Source organism: Bemisia tabaci, chromosome 2 (genome assembly GCF_918797505.1).
Source record: "Bemisia tabaci chromosome 2, PGI_BMITA_v3".
NCBI classification, from domain to species: Eukaryota; Metazoa; Arthropoda; class Insecta; order Hemiptera; family Aleyrodidae; genus Bemisia; species Bemisia tabaci.
Genome location: NC_092794.1, coordinates 3,230,805 through 3,249,858, shown reverse-complemented (window position 1 = coordinate 3,249,858; position 19,054 = coordinate 3,230,805). Strand labels below are relative to the sequence as shown.

The 19,054-nt window shown below is 36.1% G+C and overlaps 1 protein-coding gene across 1 annotated transcript; it reads left to right on the top strand.

Moving 5' to 3' along the window:
• The first annotated feature begins 1,989 nt into the window (after nt 1-1,989).
• Nucleotides 1,990-18,245, top strand: INPP5E (Inositol-3-phosphate synthase). The gene is made up of 8 exons (XM_072296565.1): nt 1,990-3,242; nt 3,969-4,086; nt 6,313-6,535; nt 7,003-7,221; nt 8,474-8,638; nt 9,723-9,893; nt 11,250-11,373; nt 12,932-18,245. Exons 1-8 carry the CDS (start codon nt 2,461-2,463, stop codon nt 13,044-13,046), a joined length of 1,917 nt encoding a protein of 638 aa, XP_072152666.1. The 5' UTR covers nt 1,990-2,460; the 3' UTR covers nt 13,047-18,245.
• Nucleotides 18,246-19,054: the final 809 nt, after the last annotated feature.

The following is a 19,054-nucleotide window of genomic DNA, read 5'->3' as shown; positions in this document are numbered from 1 at the left end:
TTCATTTTCATTTAAATTTTTTCCTTACAATGAAAATCAGTGAATTATTCATAATTTTACCAAATATTCTGCGTATGATGCAGGATAACCAGCAAAAATGTCAAGAAATAATGTTCCTTAGCTTATCGTAAGTAATACAGGCAATGTGACAAGAAATCATCAACGTTGTAAAAAGAGACATTCAATTTTCAACAACGACGAAGATTGGTTGAAAAATAAGAGTGACCATGAGTGAGAAACTCATTAATTTTAAACCATGAACGTTTTGCAGTATTTAAAATAGATTACTAAAATCTTAACCTTTTTACACAAGAGAGATGGAGTTTCGTAGATTTTGAATCACTAAGGGGCTACGTCCCAGTAAATAATCACTGGAAGAAAAAAAAAAATCTCAAATTTGCCGCCAAGAAGTATTTTCTCTTGAATCAAGAATTCTGATCATAATCTGGTTATTACAAACTATATATATGCTTAATTCAATATTTTCATTCATGTATCAAGAAAAATTTAGCTGAAATAAAGATAAAAAAAAATTCTTGGCGGCCAATTCAAGAATCATCATGCATCATAATGGATACGGCAACATTGCTCGTGATACCCCCCTTTGTTTTTCTCGAAATTTTCTGATGATGATCCTGGGTGTCCATACTCAATATAAATTCTTTCAAATTGGATGAACAAATGCAATTAATGAAATGACAGTCCTGCTCCGAATTTACGCGTCTCGCGAATTATGGATGATGCAGCAATGCGACAACATTCCTAGAGATTTCCCCCTTGGATATTCTCGGAATTTTCGAAGGATGATTCGAGGTGTGCATACTCAATATCTTATGTGTCAAAGGGGATGAAAAAATGAAATTTTGAAAACCTCAGAGCCTGCCCTGAATTTACGCGATTTGCGAATTATGGATGATGGAGCGATTCAGCAACATTGCAAGACATTTCCCCTTTGGATTTTCTCGAAATTCTCAGAGGATGGTCTTCGATGTCCAGGGGCGTAGCTAGGAAATTTTTCTGGGGGGGGGGGGGGGGGGGCATGGGACCACTTGTGGTGAAGAGAGCGCGGGGGGGGTGGGTGAGGAATGGAGGATCCCGTTTTTCTGGGGGGGGACCACGGGATTTCTGGGGGGGGGCAGGCCCTCCCCAGGACCCCCCTAGCTACGCCTATGTCGATGTCCATCCTCCATAAATATAATCCGTCAAATCGGATAAACGAATGAAATTGATGAAACGACAGAACCTGCTCCGAATTTACGCGACTTGTCTCGTATTGACGATGGATGCGGCAACATTGTTTGAGGTTTCCCCCATGGATTTTATCGAAATTTTCCAAGGATGATTCTGGGTGTGCATACTCAATATCTTATGCGTCTAAGGGGATGCACAAATGAAAATTTGAAAACCTCAGAGCCTGCCCTGAATTTACGCGATTTGCGAATTATAAATGATGCAGCAATGGGACAACATTCCTGGAGATTTCCCCTTGGATATTCTCGAAATTTTCCAAGGATGATTCTGGGTGTGCGTACTCAATATCTTATGCGTCAAAGGGGATGCACGAATGAAAACTTGAAAACCTGAGAGCCTGCCCTGAATTTACGCGACTCGCGAATTATGGATGATGGAGCAATTCAACAACATTGCATGAAATTTCCCCTTTGGATTTTCTCGAAATTTTCAGAGGATGGTCTTCGATATCCATCCTCAATAAATATAATCCGTCAAAACGGACGATTTGATTTTCTTTTTCTCATAAAAAAATGGATGATTTGTTTCCAAAATGGATTACAAATTCCGCTGGTTTATGAAGGTTCCGGATCTTCAGAATACTACCTGTTCCGAGAACATTGGACATCAACTTTGTAGGTATAGCTCACTTCAGTTAGACTTCAGTCAAGTATTCTTGGTTTTGATTGGTAGTTACGAGAGATCCCTTTCAAAACGTAAGATAATGTCATTGTGATAAGATAAGGAAAGATCAAGAATAAGCACTAAGCAGTGCTATCAATGTATTTTATATTTTCTCCGTCAAACCGAAATTTATTTCATTGAACGACAACTCCAAACTCTTGGTCAAACGCGCCTCTCACCGAAATTAAATTTCGAAAGTCAGATTTTAAATGTCGAGAGGGGAGCATAAGTGAGAGTCATATATGTTTAATCTCGAGTGAGCCCCCGTCTTATCACCGGTACTGTGTACATGATATAGGTATACATCGCCCATTCATTTCCTTTCAGTTTCATGACTCCGTGATATTTAAATAGACCTTTTACACTTTTTCTGACTCTGATAAATCCTCATCCTGCGCTTCAGTTCTCAAGTATACATGCAGTGAACAAGTGTAACCATGCAACTCGTAAATCTTTGTTTTGTAAGATGGAGTTCATCAAGTTAAAGTGCCAGTGTTCATAACCACCCTCTTTGATCAGAAAATGGTAACTTAAGACCTGGCAAGTATGAGTGACAATTGTGCATCACCGAGGAGTAAAAAGAAGCAGTTGAGCAAGTTGTGCAGCCTGTTGATTGCAAAGAAAAAGAGGGTTGGCTGTGCCCACTCAAGCTCTAGCGAAACCGCCATGGAGTCGTCAAAATCGGTACCATCAGACAATTCTAGTCCCTCTAGTCCTAGTTTTAAAAGTAAGGAGACTCCGTCAGAAGTGCCTGAAAAATTGGAAACCAGCACTAATGTGAGCTTGTGTTGCGCTATGACAGAGCCGAATAGAACTTCACTGTCCTTGAAAGCCAAGATTAACGGCGAGAAGGATAAGTCAGTATATCATAAAGCAGTTGATCAGTATGAAATTCGAAGTAAGAATGTAATTAAAGTTCATCACCATAGATCCCTTAGTTTGGGTAAATCTGATTCAAAATTGACCTCCAACGATAGTATTAAGATTAACAAAAGTCTGGAAAGTCCTGAACTATCACCTGTCTCGCCATCTCACAGTGTGGATCAGCCAAGTATTCAGCGCAAGTTATTAGGATCCAAGTCTTCCATTGAAAATATCTTTCCCTCTAATTCGTCAACAGACCTGCGCCAAAGCTGTGACTGGAACTGCCAAAAGAAGAGGGACAAAAAGAAACTTGGTAAGTCCCGACCATCTTCTATTGCAGTCATTGGCCGAGATGCTGAAAATTCAGACACAAAAAGCAATGCCTCAACTGAGAGTTTAGTCAAGAAAACTTTAATTGCAGCTCATGTCTTGAATCTTGTACCAGCTGTCAAAGTGAAAGGAAGGTAAGTGTTTTTATTTGCATGTCAATGATCAACGCACTTGGTCAACCAAAAATACAACTATCGATTCTTCTCTGTTTTTGTTACCTTTTTACTCCAAAATATTTCACCACCTCTGTGACTTTCTCAATGTATCCAGGGTCAAATATAGGTTTTTTAATGCCCCTTAATTTCACTGCGTTTCAAATGGGCTCCATATGTAAATCCCACCCTGAATGTATCTATAGCTGTTCGTGATCTTGGCTAAATTGTTGGGAGCATTGATGTTGATCAAGCAGAATTATAATTGAATCAACGTATGTGAAAATTTCCGATGTCCAAGACAGTGTTTCAGAATTTGAGTGGACAATTTCGTTGTAACTTAACGACACAAGATGGTTTAAAACGTTAGGAATGTAGAACAATTTTATAAACAATCCCCTTCGTGTAATTAAATGTTTACAAAAGAGATCGATCCTATTCATCAGTGTCGTGGGACAAAAGAAACCCATCGCAATTATGAAACCCTGTATTGGTCAACGGACGTTTTCGCATACGTTGATTCAATTAATCTACTTAGCTGTTCAAGGTTTGCAAGGAGCGATCCTTTGTAGCCATGAATATGGAGTATCTCACAGCAGTATAAGTTAACCAAATTGGCTCAGGGGCAGCTAAGAAGAACTTCACCAGAGTGCACCTCATTTTTTCCGCTATCCACTTTTACATCTATTCCATCCTCTTTTTTTCCAGAAACTATCTTCATGGTCGCGTTTCCATCAATTCACTCCTTGGACCAGTGGAATTGGATAAAGCTCTTCTGAATCGTGAGATCAAAATTTATATTGGGACTTGGAACATGAATGGCCAGGTTAGTAGGTACTTAGATCTTTCATTTCAATTTGCAAATCGAAAGGAAAAAAAGCTAATTTCCTCGTCTAGCTTCAGCTGACTTGCCGTAGGAGAAGGACAAGCTCATCCCCTGGCATAATTTTCCTCTCTGAAGGGACATAGGGCGGTCTCGAGATGAGCCCACGAACAGCCTTCTTAAAATCAAGATGTACTCAATCAAACACCAAAGCTGCGTTTTGGTATCGAGCATGCATGCTTACTCGATCTTGACACCAATAAGTAATTTAGTAAACTGAAGTTTGAAGCAAAACTACTTATTTATTCTGAAATTATTCTTGAGGTTACGCCTATCGGTTTTGTTTAAAACCACAGATTAGTCCAGATCGCTAACATCGGCGGAAGAGCGTGAGTAGCTTTGTGAGCGCCATTGGCGGGAAAATCCATGGGCATTTAAAACTAGGAACCAAAACTGAAATTTTGGCTATTTTCAGCAGATTTTCGGCGGGGGAGAATACTTCTTTTCAGATTTTTGTGGGATGAAACGTTCCGAAGAATTCAAGAATTAGTTTCTCAGTAGAATTTATGTGGTTCAATATTTCCAGATTAAATAATTAAGGTGGAAATAAATAAAGAAGGAGAATTATTAAAATACGAGTAAACAAGGCTAAAAATTATTGAAACACTAAAAGTAAGACGTTTCGAGCTGCTTCCAGCTCATTTTCAGCTGCAAAAACACATAAAAACAAGTAAAAAATTGAGTGGCGACCTGACCTCAGCCGTTATCACGTAACCACTCATAATAACGGCTGGGGTCAGGTCGCCACTCAATTTTTTACTTGTTTTTATGTGTTTTTGCAGCTGAAAATGAGCTGGTAGCAGCTCGAAACGTCCTGCCTTTAAGTGTTTCAATAATTTTTAGCCTTGTTTACCCGTATTTTAATTACCTAATTCTCCTTCTTTATTCGTATAATTGGGCTATGTTTTTGTGCTTTATCGGTGGAAATAAACAAACCAAGTTCATCAGTATACTGAGTAGATAACATTATTGAAAAAATTTGCAGATTATAATATATCATATTTTTGAAGTTTAAAGCCTTAGAAACCGAAAATTAAAGCAAAATCCTGCCAAAATGAGACTTTTGGTTCCTAGTTTTGAATTCCCGCCAGGCCCCCATGAGAGCAGTTAATTGCTACCAACTGTTGTAAGAATATTGAAACAGAATACTTAGCATAACAGTACTTGATAAAATCTTATTTGATCAAAAACCATTATTACACATTACTATTTATACTTTTTTCAAGCTTTATAATCAGATTCAATAGGAAATTTCTCTCGATCCGGTCAAGTTCTTTCACTACTGGTAGTGCCATCAATTTTCTAAAGTTGCCTAACCTGTAGCAAAATTACTCACGCTTCTGAAGCATTGGCTAGATTGGATGTTAGCGATCTGGACTAATCTGGTTTAAAACTACTATTCTGCAAACTCTCAATTTCATTTATCTCTTTCTTAGTATATGATATAAAATAGAAAACCTCATTTTTAGGATGACTTTTGCACAGCTTTAAAAAGCAACTTAAACAAAAAAGAATTTTAGCCAAGGTGCATAAAATAGCCACAAATGTATTAACTCACATACAGGTGCATTTCGGCAAATACAGCTATCATCAGGATATCACACATAAGAACAAATATTAACAAACATTAAAAATAAGAAGAATAAAAAATACAAAGTACGTTCGTGAGAGGTAAGTGGAGTGGAGATAAGAGGAAAACTGGACGCAAGTAGGGACATACAATCGAACATCTACTCTGAAAACGGGTCCTTCCTTGCGTCCAGTTTTCCCCTTATTTCCACTCCACTTACCACTCACAAACGTACTTTGTATTTTTCACTCTTCTCATTTTCAATGTTTTGTTAATATTTGTTTATATGTGTGATACCCTGATGATTGCTATATTTGCCGAAATGCATTGGTGTGTGAGTTAATAAATTTGTAGCTATTCCATGCATCTTGGCTAAAATTATTTTTTGTTAAAGTCGATTTTAAAAGATCCAATAATGCAAATTTACAGAAAAAAAAATCCCAAAAAGTAGCTCTTATCATTGACCTTTAGAGAAGTGCTATGGCTCTTTGTGCACTACATTGAATTGTTTAAAGACATTTTGAAACTGAGGAAAAAGTTTCTGGTTCTCAATGCCTGTATTCTGTGAGATAATTTATCTTGCTGTTCCTGTACTCTAGGCTCCTCCGTCTGAGCTAAATGAGATGTTCCTTCCGGATTTTATCACCTACCTCCCTGACATCGTTGTCGTAGGAACTCAAGAAAGTTACCCGGAACGATTCGAGTGGGAAGTTGGCGTTCAAGAGACCATTGGCCCTTCACATGTTTTATTACACTCTACTGCACTAGGCACCCTCCATTTAGCTGTGTATATCAGAAGAGAACTGATATGGTTTGTATCTGGTAAGACTCAAGAATGATTAATTTCTGCATCCAATGAATATGAATGTAGTTGCTATTAATGTCAGGATATCTTATATGATTAAATTTTAAATTTAATAAAGTAAAAACTTACTTGTGGCGAATTTTTCGAATTTTTATAGCAGTCCCTTTTTGAGCAGTTCTACATAGGAGCGACCTGCTCATGAGCTGTTTGCTCGAAACAAGTCTGCTAGAAAAATGTGTAAATGTCGTCACAAGTGACTTTTTACTCACTTTGTTAAATTTTAAATTAAATTGTAATATTTGTGCGGACAATCCGCTCCCAATTGAAATGAAATATATATTATGCGAATAACCTATTATATTCAAAAGCAGGAATCTGTCAAAGTGATCACCTATGACAAAGTCTCTTTAGTGTCTCTCAATATTTATTTTTCTCCTTCTGTTCCAATGATTTCACATTTTTTCCCTCCTTTTCTGTAATGCAGTTCCAGAAGATTCTAGTATCAGTGTTCGTCCTGGCACAGCATTCAGAACCAAAGGAGCAGTTGCTATTTGTTTTTCATTGTTTGGTACATCTTTGCTGTTTGTCACGTCGCATCTGACAGCACATGCAGAAAAAGTTAAAGAAAGGATCCAGGATGTCAAACGGATTGTAAAATCTTTAGAGCTGCCGAAAAATCTTCCATGCAGACATAAAAACAAAGGTAAACTGATTTGTCTAGCTTATTTGCAATTTAAAGGACCCTTCATGCAAAATCAAGAGATTCAGCTTTGAGTAAATTCTGTTATTTTTCGATTTGATGTTCTTTACAGCTTCCTTAGCACCATGAGCTTTTAAAAACAAACCTTGCATATGCTAATTTGGAGGAAAGGGAGGCTGAAAAGTGAATTTTTCAGCATTCTTGTACGTATTTTCTAACAGTAATTTGACAACACCAATTTCGGTTATCAGGGAGAGCTGATATAGATAGTCAGTTTTTTGGCTGGAATTTGATCGTTTCTGAAAAATTGAGAACATTTTTCGTTCAGAGAGGACAGGGCATTTTATGAACATTCTGCTCGTATTGGCTTTCAACAAATCTCCTGAAGGAAAATATTTGTAAAATATGGTGCTGCCTCATTGAGGAAATGTGCTAAATTTCTCAAAAAACATGTGAACATTCGTCAAAAAAAGCATGTTTTATGCACCTGGACCTCTTATGAAAAGCGAGGAGAGCTCTTCTTTCCTTGCTGACTAAAAACATAGACAGATGGAAAGAACCAAATTCCTCTCTCCTAACAGTGTGTGGTGCAGCATCCATTGCGTTAACTGCATTCTATCATAGGCTCCATAAATCCAACACTGCGGTTATGCCACTGCACTTCTAGGAAAAAAAAGTGCTTGCAAAAGTACTGAAAAATTCACTTTTCATTTCTGCTTTTTTCAAAGTTGGCACCAAGAAAGTTTTAGTTTTAAAGCATGTTGTGATGTTGTACCCTGGTGGTCTGTATAAAATGATAATGAAAGCCAGTGCAAAATTCCCTGATTTTATGTGTAGGGTTTGTCAGACTTTTCATAATAATGGGGAGAAAAAAAATCTCTTTTTAAGTGATGCTTAACAGTCTGCATGACTAATTTTTAATAAAGTGCTTTGAACTATAAATGTTTCATTTTATTATTGTTCTGGGTGGGAAAAAGTATTTGTAATGAGCTCCATCACTCACAATAAGGTTAAGGTTTTAAAGTGGCTAATATTTGCAAAATATGGAACAAATTTATTAGTAAGGAAATCTTATAAGAAATTTTAATAAGAAATGCCAGATGCTATCCATATCCATCAATTGAAACCCGTTACCACCAATAGCTCATGCACTCTGCTCAAAGCTTATTACTTCAAGTTGTTTTTGTCATTTAAATTGAAGGAAGTATGCAAATAATGCAAGGTAATTGTGTAAGATTCTCCAATTTTCCTTTAGATGTCACGCAAAACTTTGATTACATTTTCTGGTGTGGAGATTTAAACTTCAGATTGCTCCAATCACGTGACAATGTTATGCAATGGATTCAAGAACAGAATTTTCCTCTTACTTCACCCTCAAAATCTCCTCTTGCTGATCAGTTGACGAATAATATTATTGATGGTAAGTTAATGGTCCCTCTTAGTTTACAGATGCAGTAAATTTTAGTGAGAGCCAGATCATTTTTCTTCTGCCGTTGACAATGGTGTAATTTTAGAAGCTTTACCATAGAAACCTTTAACTCCAGGTTCCTTCATGTGTCATCTTCAATTGACCTGTTTCTGCTCCTGATTAATCTTTTTGAAACCAGGGCTTATGAAACGATACTTATCAATCTGTTCTGCATCAAGTTGGACCGTAAGTGAGCAAGAGACTTGAGTCGAATGTGTCCATTTATTGAACCCATCAAGTTTCTTCTACCTAAGAAGATAGGAAGATACCTAATGATGAGTTCCAGTTGTGAAACGGTTGTTTCTCGAAGTATATTTTGAACCAAGGGGAAAAATTTGTAATGCAAAGTTTATTCCTTACTCTCATGAAATTAAGCACCAATAAAAAAGAACTAATATGAAAAAATACAACCTATTTTGTATGTTTCACATAAGTCTAACTGTATTCTTTGAAGCATAAGCACAGTCAAACCACCTTAAGTCAGAATGCATCGGGACCAAGGGTTCATTTCGACTTTGCAGAGTTCCGGAGTTAAACGGATTTGGTATTGGCAAAACAAAAGAACTGGACTAAACTATAATTACTGAGCTAGTGGGGTTTCCAACTGAAGTGGGCTCTGACTTAGTGCGGTTTGACCGAATATAGAGTTTTGGCCATCAGCATCAGTTCGGGGGGGGGGGGGGGGGTGTTTGCTAACCTTCTATTATCCCATATCTATCAGTTAAATACAGATCTGTTCCTTTAGGAACTCCTTTAGTTTTAATTTCTTTTATAATACTGATTGAAACCATTAGAAGACTAATTCGTCCTTGGTCCTCAAGAATTTGTTTAATATCTAATATAATTTCGTGGCATTCACTATTAATTCTTCTGGGAGATTGTGGGTTTCATATATTTTTAATTCAGTTATGTTATAATTCAAATGTCAATTTTTTTTTTCTTGCGCTGCAATTGAATGAGAATGTAAAACATGTTAGGTACCTAACTTGTATCTATCTATTTTATATGTCATCAGTATCTTTTAAAAATTTGACAGGGACTATTTTTCAAGGATTTGAGGAAGGACCAATCACATTTCCTCCAACCTACAAGTATGATCCAGGAACGCAGAATTTTGACACTTCCGCTAAACAACGCACGCCTTCCTACACTGATCGTATTTTATTTAAATCTAGAAAAATGACGGGTAGTTTACACAGTTTTAGCAGTAAGTAATGAATCTCCCATTTGCCATCAATTTCTTTTTCCTTTACTTAAAGTGCTTAAGTTTTAACAAGGATTGTTTTTTCTAGGTAGGAGAGAAAGTTAACAGTCAACCATTTACTTTGGAATGTCAATGCTTCACACCACTCAACAAAGGTTTTGTCCTTTGAACCAAATCACTTTTTTCGAGTCTTAGATGCTGACCGAGTCCAAAACTGCCTAATTTACATTCTAGCAAATTGTCTCGTACTCAGGATGCCTCCATCTTGAATTTTGCGGAAAGAATCACATTTCAGGGCGGATCTAATTAACTGCTACAATACAATACTATATCAAGCTTTGGAACTTTTGACGTATGTTTTTCTGGTGTAAATTTTTTGCTTCTTTCAATGAGTTCACCAGTTTTTTTCTCAGATTATCAGTAATCACAGCTGGAGATATGAACCAAAGTTTTTCTCAAAGTCAGTACAAAGTCTTTTTACGGTAACTTTTTGAAGAAAAAGTTAATTTTGCAACCAAACAATTCAGCTAGATAAAAAAGTTGACAATGTTCTCGGTCGGAAATATTATACTCTTTCTTCTGGTTTTTTTTTTTTTTTTTTTTTTTTTTTTTTTTAGGATTAACCGTTGAGGAGATATTAGCATTAGCAAAAATCTGATGATGGATTTTCTCAATTTTTAAAATTCAAGATGGCAGCGTTCTGAGTATCAGACAATTTTCCAGAGTGTAATGCAGGCAGTTTCGGACTTTTTTAGCACCCCGAAAAACTTTGGTTTGGTTCGAAGGGCAAAATATGAGCAAAAAATTGTTATGCATTGTTATTTTTCGGAACACAGAGTGAAGATGAGCAAATTACCTTGCAATAGCTGATGCCTGCAAATTTATTTTTATACCGATAGTTTGATAAATGATATCCATTATATGTATAATGGGATTTATATGTTGGGATGCACATCCTATTTTATTTTTGAGTGCTGTCTTAGATATGGATAGCTCAAATACTCATGATCCCTCCATTTATCAATCTATTGATATCACTCTTGATTTAAAGCAGACAGTGAATAATTAGCAGTAAAACTGTTAGATTCTTGTGGAGGATCAATGCTTCACGTGTACAGCTCTTCTTTAGAAGAGCCAACAGAAGAAGCCAACAGGTTTTAACCTATTGACTTCCACTTTGTGGTAGTCACGATTTTTAAAGCTCACGCAATGATGATTAACCAAAATATCTCTCGCATTTTTAAGTAGCAACAAACAGGAATATTGAATAGTGTGGACACTTCATAGTCATTCACAAGCAAAAATAAGTTTTTAGACATTTTCTCGTATCATTAATATAACCTTGTCATGATTTCACAGATGGACCAATGTTAACAGAAAAAATAGAGTGCTTGGCCTACTACTCTGTGCCTTCAATTTGTACCTCTGACCATAAGCCAGTTTGGGGTCTCTATAAATGTCTGATTCGACCTGGAATAGATACGTTAGTATTTTTCAGAATATCAATTAATTTTGCCTCTGCTTTACCTATTCATTATTTAGCTTAATCATGACCCTTCCTCTTCAGGTGCCTCCACATCTCTACAGCTTTTCATTATTGGATTTTCTTACTTTCTCATGGTATATCTGCATCCTTCGGAGAATCCATTCAAGAAATCTTTGAACAATTCACATGAATGAACAAGACGAACACCAATTAAAAAAATGATCACTCCTTAAAATGATATTTTTCATTTGAAGTGAGTCTTTGCCCATGGGCCCATGTGCTGACTTGCAGTAAAATAATATAATGGGTGAAAATAGAATATGATTTCATACAATTTTTTTTTATTTTCTAATTTATTTCACTGAGCAATCTACCATTTTTTCTCTATGAAAAGTGATTATTTAAGGACTGGGTCAAGAAGAGATTTTAGTTTTTTCTTCCCTAACATTCTTTTGTACTCTGATTGCATCAACTGAGACACAAAGGGAGTAAGATGGGACACTGGGCTCAAAAGAATCCTCACTCCTCATTTTGCAAAAGAACAGTGGCCAAATATAGAGGAATCTGAGTTGGATACAACTCAATACTCTACTACTCTAACTAGCGCCGCAACTCTCAGCATTTTCCATGGGGAAACAGTGTTATTTTATCTGAAAACCTCAAATTTCAACCTGTGTCACTTAAGTCATTCGAGCACCGGGTAAAAATTGTTTTTAATTTTTTTCCTTGCACAAGGCTTCTAATCTATTCACGCATCAACTTTTAAGACGAGGGCGTCCTTCGAATTTGAAAATTTAAAAAATAAGAAACACCCTAGGGAGGGCATTAATCGGAATGAGTTTCAGTTCATTTCAATGAGGCACTGCTCATTCACCTTACACGGCCCTCTTCAATTTTGCTCTCCCTTTTCAATGATTGGCATTTTCTTTTTTTGATTTCCTAACTTTTTAATGTATGGCATCAATAATTTCAAAGAGATATTTCAGGTAGTGTTCGGTGAAAGAAATCAATTGTAATAAAAGATTGTGAAGTCCGTTTTTTGACTTATGCTGTTATGATATTGTTCCTACTCTCCATGTAACAACAAATTGAAAATTCGGCACTGACGTATTATGTATAAAAGTTCCAGCATAAACCGAAGATCAAATCTCTGGCATCTATGAAACTATGAAATCTGTGAACTATGAACTTTGAAATTTCATAAAATTTAAAACCTAATTCCCCTCAGGTAATCCACCCCAATGCAAACTAAAGACAAAATCGGAGGGGCTGCTTTGTGAATTCCTCTTGACAATATATTTATAATGTTCATGAAATGAGTCAAATGAGAAAAAAAAATAAAAAACGCCCTAAGAAGTGGCCCGTAACTGTATGTAACAAGGTGGAGAAAATGTGGTAAAAGGTGGAATTTCTTGGGTCTTTTTTCCCCGCGAAATGGTGTGGACCCAGCACCATCACTCCACCTTGAACTGAGTCAATATACATCAATAAAAATACCCATCACCGAGAAAAGCCTATTCAAATACTAATGGGTTCTATTTATTTGTCTTATCAGCATTCCTCTCGCAGCTGGCCTTTTCAACCGTGATGTTTACCTGGAGGCAGTCAAACGGCGAGCTACTGCTATCAGCAAATGTGATGGGTCCTCTACTGTCTGTTCAATTCAGTAAGGATGACATTGCGATATGTTCGCAAATTTGTATTTTTTTTTAGTAGAGACAATCCTCCTTTTCCTGTAGGTTTCCCCGAGCATTCCTTAGTATCCGTCCATCTTTATCTTTTAAGTTTTCGTTTTTATAAGTATTGCATATTATGTCTTTCAGAAAGCAGCTGAAGTAAAATAACAGTACTCTGTACTCTTTTTACCAAGTGTTGAATGTTCGTGCCTGTCTCTGTTATATGTTTTTTATTTCAACTTGGCCTTTTTTGGAAATTGAAAGAATTTAGTTGTGTCTAAACAAAATCAGGGGCAGAGTTTCCCATTTACGACCCATAAATCCCCTGAATTTTGCCACCTCTTTTTCATCAAGAGCAGATTCACAATTCCGCTTCTTGAGACGAATAGAAATGTGTTACTACTAAATTTTGAAAGCAATGACCTTTTGTTTTTTGATTTGCATGGTTTTAGTAAGTGGTATAAGAATATGAAAAAGCAAAACGGAGACATCACTTTCATGATCCGCCATCATGTCCGGTGATTTGGCCGTTCCCCAAAATTTACTGCTGTAGGCTGCTGCCCATGTAGCCTAAACCCAATGCCTAAATCTGCCCCTGAACCAAACACTTGTCTGTTTTAGTGTGAACTTAATTCTTCCAGATTCATTTTTGTTCCATTTTAAGATTTGTGATGACAGTGTTTGTATGTAAAAGCAGCAAGGTTTTCTGCCATTTGTTTGCCAAATGAAATTTCTCAACAAAAGTTTTTTGTGCAGTGATTGCCCTAAAATCTTAGTCCCTCTCTTTTTTTTTCATGATATGAGGAACAATAAATATGAATTAACTACATGAAAGCTTACCTTGTGTCAAGTTACGTCATTCTCAAATGCTATGTCTAAATTTTATTTGAATGTTCTATACAAAAACTGACAACTCTGCAAACTCACAAACTTTGTTGGTTTTCCAATTACTTTCCTAGAAAGATGTGGTGTCAAATGACACAAATTTGAAGAATATTCATGCACACATAGCGTGAGGCTCAGAGAATAATCAAATATACTGAGGTACTTGCCAGTATTTGCACTAAACACGCACAGGAAGATTTTGCTGAGAACATACAATTTTTTTATTTCATAGTTTAACAGCAAACGTAAATTCCATTAAACGAGGGCTGCAATATTTTTTACTTATCTAGGTAGATTAGTAGGTGCCACTGAATCGCCTTCCTTAGCGAAACAAATCGTCTGCTGTAGATATTTTCCACTTTATTTACTCAGAAGTTCTCTTTTCCCCCACAATTTTAAGATCTGTAAAGTGCTCAAATCATGGGTAATTAAAAAGCTTCAATACCAAGAGTCATTCAAAAGAAAGCTTCTTTACTCCCCTGTGTTATTGCAATTAATATATGAGAAGCAGTTTTTTTTAGAGTTGTCAGATTTTCTTTTTTTTTAAATTGATGTTTTTGTATTTTTCAATGTATCTAAACGTTTGTCGCACAAGATGTCTTTAATATCTCTACAGAAACACGTTTACAAGTGACGGTTTTCAAGAGAGCATTACCGCGGAGGGAAATAAATTCTGCTTTGAGTCAACCAAATTTTCTTTATTACTTTCCAAGCCAAAGATAAAATAGTTTAATCATTGTCGTCGATAAAGTGCCTTTTATTCCTAGCTACACTAGCTCTGTCATTCCCCTTATAGGTATAAGGTATCACCAAAAATACTGAAATCCCCTCTGTTTTAATTTAAAATTCATGAGAAAAATTCATTTTTACTTCTGCTTTTTCAAAGTTACCAAAAAGTCTTGAAGGATTACTTTTTTGAATCAGCAGCTACGTTACCAGTCTTTCAGGTAATTTTAAGATATTTCAGTCTTTAAGGTATTTTATCTTCATTACTCATGAAAATTAGTAAGTCTCTTGGACTGTTGTAAATAATGGACTACAGTTTTATTTTAGTCATTTGTAATTCTAATGATTATTTTGTTGATCAACTGTAATTTCATGCGCACTGTTTCTTTTATGGTAAAATTTTTAATCATTTCTCAATTGTTCTCCAAAATTCTTGAACCCATGGCTATAAACGATTATGCCAGCAGACGGTAAAACACTGAAAGTCTCTTATAAGGGCTGGCTCTAACACCTCTAGTCGAAGTTGCCTGACATGTAGTCAGGGATTTTGTGTTTATCCTCTTGACAAAAAAGAATCCATTCCTCCACTGTTTGTCAGGCACATTTATCCTCTGGTTAAATTTATTTTGAAATCCTGCCAACTGTGGGTGCATCACCCCATACATTTCAATATGCCCCATGCAAAAGTCCGCTGCAAACAATCTTTGCAGGGTGTCATGATATATCACAGGCAATTCTTGAGGAGGAGATTCACAAGGAAAACAAGGAATTGATTGAGGAGCATTTACAGTTCATTATGGCTTTAGCCAATCAGAGACTAGTGATTTTTTAACCTCTGGCAAAAATATTTGAGTACTGTTTGGATATTTTCTGATTCTGCCAAATTGAAATCGAAGAGGAGTTCAAGATGATTAGAGGTGAAAAAACGCTATTTTCAGATTTATCCTCTTGTTAAACGTGATCAGAAGTTTGACAAGAGGTGGTAGAAGCGGCCCTTACTCAAGTGATGGTTTTCCAAAGTGATTGCCGGAACTTACCCATAATCTATGTTGAAGAATTTTTCTCAGTGAAGCAAACATATTATTATTTTTTTATTTGAAGAGAAAATCACCAAGTATTTGTACTCAATGTCTATGTATTTTGCCAGATCAACAATCGAAAAAGTCATTTTGGCTGTGAAATTTGAATTTTTTATTACCATTTGGTTTAATTTTGAGGTACAAAGGCTGTCCCACAAGAACTGAGACTGGTGCTGCAACTTTTGAATTAAGGCAGTTAGAGAGATGGTCTTAGTTGCATTAGGAATAACAACTTACTTTGTATTGAATGACATCAAGTTCACTTTACTAGCTTACAAATTCGCAAAATTATGTAGGTTTTTTGAAAACTAAACTTGCTACCCCCTTCTATTATTAGCATGGATTTTTCCTCCCAAAGAAAGCTCCTCAAAAACAATTTTCTGAAACTGCACGGCTTTGGCGGTGAAATTTAAAATTTTTATCACTATTTGGTTTTATTTTGAGGAACAAAGGCTGTCCGACAAGAACTGAGACTGTTGAGACTTTAGCATGGCAACACGAAAGGCAACTTGGGAACACTGTCTAAGTGTTGTCTGATTACAAACACAATCAAAACATCAAGATTTGAGTTGTCTCAGGTATGTCAAGACTTGCGCATTGAGTTTTGCTTGTTGGACTTTCATGAGCGCGCGCCTGTGGTTTTTGTGTGATAACTGATTGCCACCCAAGTTCAATTCTGTGTTTTGGTATGAAATAGACTAAAGAACTTGAAAAAGAACAACATTTGGAATACATTGCCAAAACACAGAATTAATTTTTCTTGAAAATCAGTGATCATACCACAACCACAAGCACTCGCTTGTGGAAGTCCAATAAGTAAAACTCAATGCGCAAGTTTTGGCATATTGCGAGACGACTAAAATCTCAATGTTTTGGTTGTGTCTGCATTCAGACAACATTTGGACAGTGTTTTGAAGTCGTCTTTTATGTTGCCAAGCTAATACATGTCATATAGTCTCAGAAAATAGTGTTTGAGGAGCTTTCTCCAGGGAAAAAAATCCATGCTAAAAATGATAGAGGTAACAAGTTTTTTTTTTTTAAAAAAAACCTTCATAATTTTGCAAATTTGTAAGCTAGTAAAATGAACTGGGCGTCATTCAATAGAAAATGAGTTGTTCTTTTCAACGCATCCAAGATCAACTCTCTAGCTGTCTTCAACAGCTCCATAGTTACAACACCAATCTCAGTTCTTGTGGGATAGCCTTTGTATGAATCACAGAGATTTTCTAGCTTTGCCATTCATGTATAAAAAATAAGAAATTATGAACTATATTAACAAAAAGTAAAAATTAGCCATGGAACAAATTGGAGCATTACACCTATCATCACATTTTACTCAGTCTCCAGTCATTAAGAGAAGCTGATGGAAAAGGTGGCAATGCTTAAGCAAGGTATTCAAGTTTCGAGGAACTCATTGTATAACAGGCAATATAATGTCTACGAATTCTTTGAAAATTAACTGACCTTTAAATTTTATTTTTCTGACCTACATCCTTGAAGTCAAGCTTAAAAGCGAGTTGCTTATTTTGTGTAAAAAAGGAAAAAAAATAATTGTGGACTTTTCATCAGAATCATATGGATGGTCAAAGTGAGTGACATCACATATCTCCAAAATTGAGGTTTTCGACATAATGATGCTATCTTGAAATAGGAGTCACCGTGCGTTTACTCATATGATTTCACTGCTGCGGCTTCTCCTAAAAAGCAGGCATTTTGGAGATACATGGTGTCACACTTTGGTCATCGCTACGTCCAATACATGTACGAATACATATACATTGTACATGTACAAATACTTACATGTACATGTACAAAAATTGAAAAACATTTTTGCATGGGTGTACAGTTGAGGGGCTTGTCGGATAAATGGCATCAGTGCAATTTTTGCTATTTCAAGAAATATGTGTCCAAAGTTTCAAAATTACATGGAGCCTCATGGCGGAGAGAAAGTTAAAACTCGCTTTTTGATGCTTAAAAATTGGATTTTAGTAGTGAACTTTTCACGGAATATATTTTAAGACTAGTTTCAGTCAGAATTATTAATAACTCAATTTTTTCAAAAGCTACACCAATCCCACTGGTCTTACGAGGCCCCTCAACTTCAGTTGCAGTTTTCTTACACATTTTTGTCATATTGACGGTGTAAGTCGGCAATCACATAACTCGGTTTGCGATTTCGCAGACTTCCTGTCATACTTTATTTTTTAAACAGAAAACTACTCAAGGGCAATTCTTCAAAACTGCCCTGATTTTTCCTCTCTGTGAAAAGAGAATTCTGCATAAACTTCACGGAATGATGTCAACTTGTGCTCCTTTAAAAAAATAACAGAGAGGCGGAGATTTTCAGACATCACAAACGAGATATGTGATTGCGGACTTACGCTGTCGATATGCTCCCCAAGAAACAGCAAAAATTTGTCTTTGTATCTCTTTCAAAATTATGTAAAAGACGAAAGAGGAGTTTGCTTTTTTAAATTTTCAAATAAATATTTTTTTCTTTAAACTCATTCTTTAATCTATTCTTAACCATTCATTGTCAATTGTAATTTATTAGGCAAAGGTTTATCTTGTTTAACCAACTTGCAGCTGTGTGGATCACCCTATAGGGCTAGAAATCAAGCATTACAGTCATAGCAAATCTTTTCTCATCAAAATTTTGCATAGAACTCCTTACGTGTCAAGTCTGACGGGTATTCTATTGGTATCAATTCCTGAATATACCTTTTGTATGAGTATCTCAGTGCTTCCTGCTTCTCCCCTGTTCCCATTCCCATGTTCACATCTTTCAGTAATATTACAGATACTACTAATCGAATGGAGGCAAGTATTCTGTGTCTGTGTGCTAGTTCCATATACTTCGGCGTTGCCAATCACTGCAAGGTAAAATCAGATTTTCTTAGTCAAAAACCAAACAAGTAATATGCCGGGGAAGAACTTCAGTTCACTGTTATCCTGAAGGTATCCTCTGGTTCGAAATACCTCAAAATTGTTAAGACCTATTTAGAGAGCCAGAAAAAATATTTTATTACAATGCATTCTGAAGTCAGTTTTGGGATTGATTTGACTGGAGGAGAATGGCTTTTTCGAGAGCAGGAAGTTTGAATTAAGAAGTACAAACCCGCTAATTTTTCATTCAAGAGTTGAATTTGGAAATTTTATCTCCATTTTTAACCCTATCTGGTGGCCCGAAACATTCAATATCCTTTCAAAATTGGAACCACAATGATCTTTAATGATCTCTGATCGCCAGAATTATGGGAAAATGAACAGACTGAATGGACTATCACTAAAAATAAAATTTTAGGAGATGAA